The 7,275-nt window shown below is 47.3% G+C and overlaps 1 protein-coding gene across 1 annotated transcript; it reads left to right on the top strand.

Annotated features, from left to right (window-relative positions):
- Positions 1 to 726: 726 nt before the first annotated feature.
- Positions 727 to 3,746, top strand: KCNJ11 (potassium inwardly rectifying channel subfamily J member 11). The gene has a single exon (XM_069223741.1). It carries the CDS (start codon positions 1,532 to 1,534, stop codon positions 2,702 to 2,704), a length of 1,173 nt encoding a protein of 390 aa, XP_069079842.1. The 5' UTR covers positions 727 to 1,531; the 3' UTR covers positions 2,705 to 3,746.
- The last annotated feature ends 3,529 nt before the right edge of the window (positions 3,747 to 7,275 follow it).

The raw sequence follows: 7,275 nt of genomic DNA, 5'->3' as shown, positions 1-7,275 counted from the left end.
ATGGTTTATGTTTAAAACATACCACTTTTAAAAAGTACTGCTCGGGGCAGAGCTGCAATGAGACGTATTAATGTCAAAGTGTCAAACGTTTAAATAAATACTTTTGTTTACTTTTGAAAAAACGTTATCATCGTTTATGTTATGTCTGCTGTGTGATTGACGTAGCAAACATTGTGAGGGATCGGCTTGTGCTCAGATCAGATCCAGACACTTGCCTCAGTTCTGGCTCGTCTATCCCTGTTAATTTGTTGGCTCAGCACCTCTGCGAGAGGGATGTGAACATCCACTAAATGTTAGATTAAACAGAGAAGAGATCAATAAAAGGATGCACAAAAGCGTATGTGCAAAGAAAATGCACAGTCATCGAGCTCTTTGTTCTTTACTGAATGAATGGGCAAGAAGAGAGCAACCTAAGCTACGTGTCGGACATTGCGCAAGTACAATCTTTTGTTCAGGTGTTCGTCTCCTGATGATCAAACGTGAACATGCTATCCTTGGGCTGATGCGCGCAGCGGATGTCGAAGTGTTGAGGTTCTCTGTGCGGGACCAATCGTGAAGGGGTGCAGCAAGAAACAGGACGGGAGGGTGGATGGGTGGATGCGCTCAGTCGGTGGTGGTGCCTGAGCAAACATGCCTCTCTGAACTATCTGAAGAAGCTCTCAGTTGTGATATCTGGACTGGGGGCGCCCCCGTGTGGCCTTAGAGCACACTAACAGAACAATAGAACACTGCATCGCGGGCTGGGTCTCCTTGTTCTTATTCTCCGCACCTGTCCTGACAGCATATCAACACCGTCTCGGACACAGGTTTTGGGATAAAACATGAACGCTCCGTCTGTTCGCGATTTTATTCCATCTCCTGTCCCGCGGAGGTAACTTCTTGTCTTCTGTGGTTCGTGTGTCGGGGGAGCTGAGCTGGCTGTATGCGCCCTCTCCATCCCCCGCTGCAGCTGCTGCTGTTCTTCACTGACGTGGACAGCTGGCTCCGGGGCAGGGGGCCCTCGAGTGGGGTAGGACCAGACACCCGCTGACTGCTGTCCAGCATGTCCCGGAGCAGTGCTTTGCTCATGTCCAGAAGCCGTGCCGCTGGCTTCCGGGGACCTCCACCTTCCCCGGGGCCCTAGACCACCCCCGGAGCCTTTCCTTAAGAGAAACCTTATTGCCGGTTCCTGGGCCCTGACGCTTTCCTGCGAGCTCTTCTTCTGCCACCCTGGAAGCCATGTCGCCTCTTCTGTGACCGTTCCGCCCAACCCGGAGCCATAACCTACAGCAGCGCGAGAGCCATCTATCCTGAGTCGGAGTTATGTGTTTAACAGAAATCCTGCGTCTATCCAGCACCGCTCCCCGAGACTCACCTGCTTCCTGACTTTCAACACATCACTACCATTTTCTGCTTCGACTCTCTGGTGCCACATACCTCTTCCTGTATACTACCTCACTGCCTTAATCCATTGTCGAGGAACTCTTCCCCGCCTTGTTCCCGCAAAATTATTCCACTCAGGATCTCTTGGTCTGCAGAAACTTAGTATGGGATGGCTATGCTGTCCAGGAAGGGTATCATCCCGGAGGAGTATGTGCTGACCACCCGCTTGGCCGAGGACATCTCAGACCACCGCTACCAGGCCAAGCAGCGGCGCGCCCGCTTTGTGGCCAAGAATGGCACCTGCAATGTGGCACACAAAAACATCCGCGAGCAGGGGCGCTTCCTCATGGACGTCTTCACCACGGTGGTGGACCTCAAGTGGCACTATACGCTCTTCATCTTCACCATGTCCTTCCTATGCACCTGGCTATTATTTGCCATGATCTGGTGGTTGCTGGCCTTCGCCCATGGTGACCTGGACAACCAAGAGGAGGGCTTTGTGCCCTGTGTGACCAGCATCCACTCCTTCACTTCTGCCTTCCTCTTCTCCATCGAGGTGCAGGTGACCATTGGCTTTGGTGGACGCATGATCACTGAAGAATGCCCTGTTGCCATCTTGGTGTTGATTGTGCAGAACATCGTGGGGCTAGTCATCAATGCCATCATGATGGGCTGCATCTTCATGAAGACGGCGCAGGCCCATCGGCGCGCTGAGACTCTCATCTTCAGCAAGCACGCCGTAGTGGCACTTCGCAATGGCAATCTTTGTTTCATGTTCCGAGTGGGCGACCTGCGCAAGAGCATGATCATCAGCGCCACCATCCGTATGCAGGTGGTGCGCAAGACCTCCAGTGCTGAGGGTGAGGTGGTGCCCTTGAACCAGATTGACATCCAGACTGAGAATCCGGTAGGCACCAACGGCATCTTTCTAGTGTCCCCGCTTATCATTTGCCACAACATCGACAAGAGCAGCCCCCTCTATGACCTCTCACCAACCTGCCTCAGCCACCACGAGGATCTGGAAGTCATTGTGATCCTGGAAGGGGTGGTAGAGACCACTGGAATCACAACCCAGGCACGTACCTCCTATCTGGCCGATGAGATCCTCTGGGGCCAACGCTTTGTGCCCATTGTGGCCGAGGAAGACGGTAGATATTCAGTGGACTACTCCAAGTTTGGGAACACAGTCAGAGTGCCCACACCCAACTGCACAGCTAGGCAGCTGGACGAGAATGCGGGCACCCTGGGTAATATCTCCTTCTCACCAAGGCACACTGTGAGGAGGAGGAACGTGTCTGTCAAATTGAAGCCTAAGTTCACCCTCTTTGAGGATGCCTCCTGACACATGGGGCACTGCCAGGGCTAGCTCCAGTGGTGCCAGGGGCCCTCCACTTGGCACACTTTATATATGCAGTATTAGGTTTATGAACATTGTATCACCTCAATCTTAAAAGGCTCTGTGTAGATATCCCTGGTGGAAATTCCATTTGGCCAGTTACAATGGTTTAGCCTGAGTCCAGTTGCTGGTATGTGGCTGTTAGAACTTTACTGACGTGCTAAGGAGAACATTCTCGTTGATCTAAGCTGAATTTTAGAGCCGTTTATTGGTGTTTAGTGGCGTGTATTGATTCACATGGTATTTTTAGTTGACCCACCGAATGTCCTTTGTATTTTTAGAGGAGCATATAAAAGCAAGTGTTTAAAAACGTATGCGCTTAACTGAACTCAGTAAAACACAACTGCAACTGGTCAGTAGGAATGACACTTCCCGTACTTTACTGTATGCTCGCTGTTTATTTGCGTGAGTGCTTTAACTATGTCCAGGTTTGGAGCTGATGTTTTTTTTCACGTTCTTAACTGACTGAGGGAGGCTAGAGAGTGTTTTAGGGGGTTCTCTTTAACATATGACGTTTTGTTGCATTTTACATAGCGTGAAAAGAGGTTCAGGGTGTGTTGATGTATTTTATGCAGCACCCTGCCTCAGTCTCTTTTTGAGAAAGGGTGGCTTGCAAACTGCAATGCATGCACAAGCCTTCGGAGCGTCTCGGCAGTCACCTTCCGACAGGACAGCCTGAGCAGCAGTGCCAGCCGCGCCTGTTTGAAAACGTTTACCTTATGTCCAGTGCTTGAAAAGGAAAAATAAATTTGCTGAGAAGTGCCGGTACTCTCCAGTTAAAAGTATTACGTTTTTCTTGAGAAGTGCAGGTACTCTCCCTCTCCAAATAAAAAAGTGCCGTTACTCAGTACCGGCCCGTTTAAAGCACTGCTTATGTCTTAAGAAGGAGCACTTGAAGTGTGGAACGAGTGTCATTCATACTTGGAAATGTACGGATTGCACAATTTTTAAACCTTTCTACTATTTTGAAATAAAATGAGGAATGGTGCGTAGAGTGGTTCTGTTTATTTTACGAGGACAAATGCATCCGTTATAATGTCACCACGTGTGTTGGGGGGAAAAGGCGCCTTTATGCGAACAGAAGACATGATACTGGAGTATTCAGTGTAATAGTTACGCCAGACGTCCTGTCCCTGTTGAGGGTTGTACATAATGCATGAGCAGGCTGTAATTGGAGATGCTGTCACCAGGGTGTAGGTCCTAGCACAGGGAGGGCCCCGGCACATATGGCACGTCTGCACCAACTCCGAGTTCGGTAACTCGGTTCTGGGTTCCTATTTTTTAACTCGGCTCAAAAGAGTTTCCAATGCTAAAAGACTCTATGAAGCACATGGTCTCCTGCCCTCTCGTACTCACTGAAACTTAACAATTAACTTAAATTGCATCTTGAGCAAGGTCTTCCATCTACAATAAACTCGCACTGATTGCTCCATTAGATAGGGTGACCAGGCGTCCCGCGTTTGCCGGGACATTCCCGGTTTTCCACCAGCTGTCCCGGCGGGCAGATTTCGGAAAATGTAGTTCATGTCCCGGTATTTTAGAGAGGGTCAACTGAAAACGATTGCACGGTTACCTAAACGTGTAGTCCTTTTTCTATTTTTACGAAATTTCCCGTCTTTTGCCCTTAAAATTCTGTCCACCAGTCCACCGTTATTGTGAGCCCCTCCGATCCATTCCCCGCACCCCCTCCCCAACCAAATTTCTCAGCCCTCCCAACCAAATTTTTTGCAAAGGCTGCTTGCGATCTATCATCCCATGGCATCTGAACAACCAAACTCGTGCCTCCAAATTGACCACCACTGTCCAGTTAATGACCCTCAGAATCCACTGTTGTTCTGCCCCCACCCTCCTGACCATCTACCGTGTAATTCCCAACCACTATTTTGAACAGGTCTTTATCCTTCTAGCTAAGTTCACTCTCTACACATTCCCTTACATGTGCACATAAATGCAAATAAATTATGTAGTTGGAGAATCCTGTTTGCCTTCTGCTAAATCTTACAACTGAGCACATGTGTACCAGTTAACTCACTCAGCCGTGACCCCGTCTCACTCGTACCCTCCACGTGTATTCAGGGTTGGACACACGGTCCGGTGCTCGCACCTTCTGAAATGTTGGCAGTGGATGGATTTAGGCCTATATTTATACTTTTTGACGCAACACTTCAATATTGCAGTTTTGTGTAAAAAAGTATAGTGCTGGCTTGCGCATGAATGGAATGGCGCAATCTGGCACAAAGGGTGGGCTAATGTCACGGAAAATAATGTTAGCCGGGTGGGGGTGGCTGTATGGGGTAAGGTGGTTTTGCACCAAAAAATGACGTTAGGCTGGTTAGAGGCATAAAAAATGCTTCTAACCAGCCAAGCATCATTTCCTGACACAAAACCATCCATACCACATGACTCCTGTTTTATAAAAGACAAGAATCATGCCCACCACCCCAATGGCCAGCACAGGGGACAAGGGTCCCCTGGGCATGGCCAATGCACCCTGTGCCATGTAGTGTGGGGGGGGGGCATTTCAGGGCCCCTAATGACAATTTAAGAAACGTTTTAAAAATACTTACCCTACTTACCTGGGATGGGGTCCCCCATCCTATGGTGTCCCTCTGGTGTGGGTGCTCTTGGGGCTTGGGGAGGTCACCCGTGGACTCATTCTATGGTGTCTGACCATGAAAATGGCTCCACATGTCCCCTAATGCCTGCCCTAACCCAGGCGTTAAATAATAGTGCTAAGCTGGCTTAGTGCCATTATTTAGGCCCCCCCTACCCCCACCGTGAAACATTTTTGCAAAGGAGGATATATAAGGCACTAGGGCCTTAGAGTCATTTTGTGGATGAGATGCCCATCTTGCATATCATTGACGCAACGTGGTTTCACACATCCAAAAAATGGCTTTAACTCCAATATTTTGGTGCTAGTCGGGTCTAGTGTCAAAATATAAATATCGAGTTAAGTTTGCGCTGAATTAGTATAAAAAAATGACGCTACTTCAGCGCAAACTGAGTATAAATATGGGCCTTAATGTGGTTTCTTAATACACTGCCTCAAGAGGACTACACTGTGCAGTGCCCGCTCAATTTATCGGAAAAAAACCTCGTTTTATTTTCTTCTCAATTAAATATCTTTGATCAAAATCTGCTGCTGCTGTTTTATTGAGGACAGCATTATCGAAAATGACGACAGGTACAGCGCCAGACAGTTCAGGGCTCAGAAGGAATTCTACTGAACAGATGAACGTGTCTGATGCTCCATGTGTGGCGCGCTCTGGCTTCCCCGTCACTCGCCTGTTTCTTTGGAAGGGATTCCTCCGCAATGTGCTGCTGCGTGTTTTATTGCATTACATAACCACCTCGGACGAGGGAAATGAATCTGACGGTAATTTAAAGGCACACACTCAGCTACCTGCTTTTACAAAGCCAGTGCTTGCTCTATGTAGCCTGCTATTGTTTGCATACGTACAAGTTTCTTCATAGTGAATTGTTAATGTAAACCAGATTGACTCCTGCTCGCCTGACTCCCGTAGTAGTCTCGAGTTCCAGGAGTAAGCGAGGAGTAGTACACGAATAAGTCACACTTACTCATACAACAAGCTTTGTGAGTCGGGCCTCCTGTAGCATGTAACATAGTTCAGTGCGTTGCCAATGGCGCAGTGATGTGTAATCTGCAGCCGTCAGGTTCAAATGAGGACGCATCAGCCTGATCGGTCATTCTTGTGAGAATGAGACCCAGTATACTTTTAAGTAGGGTTAAAGAAACACAAGCCATCGAGGGGTGAAACTTCCATTGTGTGGTATGTAATATATTTTTAACCCCTATACCACTGAGGCATTATTTTTCATCCTCGTCAGCCAATTATACTAAATCTAATTAATTATGAATGAATTGTATGGAGAACTCTGAATAGAATCGTTTAAAAGGAAATAAATATAATATAAAATCATTTATCGGCAAAGTTACACCTTTTCACATTGAATTAATTTAAATTGGAAATCATATTTACAATATATAAAACTCTTCTTACGTGTGGAGTAAGTTTACTCATTTCACAGTATTTGAGTTCAGATTTTTATTTTCTTAATCTATCCAGAAACAATGCAACTGAATTACTCATCTCTTAATGGTGGTGCTGTGAGTGACTTAGAGGGTGGAGTGGGGACAGGACTGGGCCCGCTCCCTCTCGGTCTCAAATCCGGTTGCTATTGAACATTGAATGGGGTCCCTATGCGGTCTCATATTCACCTCTTTAACTTTACTGGCAAAAACACTGCTCCAATTTCTGAACAATGAATGTTAGACGTGTAGTGGTAATTCATGTCAGTGATTTAGTCCCTGTTTATATTTCAGTTTTACTTAATCTAGCATTCACTAAGAGTGTTAGCTATTTCCAGGATGGTGTGTTTCTGTGTTTCTTTTTGTGCATGGTATTAGTGCATGCTTTGAACTGAGTCACCTCCAAGAGTTTATACCAGGCCATGTTTGATAGCTGTGGAGTTAAGACTGATGGCAGTGCAAG

This window comes from Pleurodeles waltl, chromosome 3_1 (genome assembly GCF_031143425.1).
Source record: "Pleurodeles waltl isolate 20211129_DDA chromosome 3_1, aPleWal1.hap1.20221129, whole genome shotgun sequence".
Lineage (NCBI taxonomy): Eukaryota > Metazoa > Chordata > Amphibia > Caudata > Salamandridae > Pleurodeles > Pleurodeles waltl.
The sequence above is the reverse complement of the archived record's forward strand: the minus strand, read 5'-3'. Positions and strand labels throughout refer to the sequence as shown.

Excerpts from the sequence above, each read along its gene's own strand:
- KCNJ11 (XM_069223741.1), top strand. The coding sequence starts at position 1,532 with ATGGCTATGCTGTCCAGGAAGGGTATCATCCCGGAGGAGTATGTGCTG.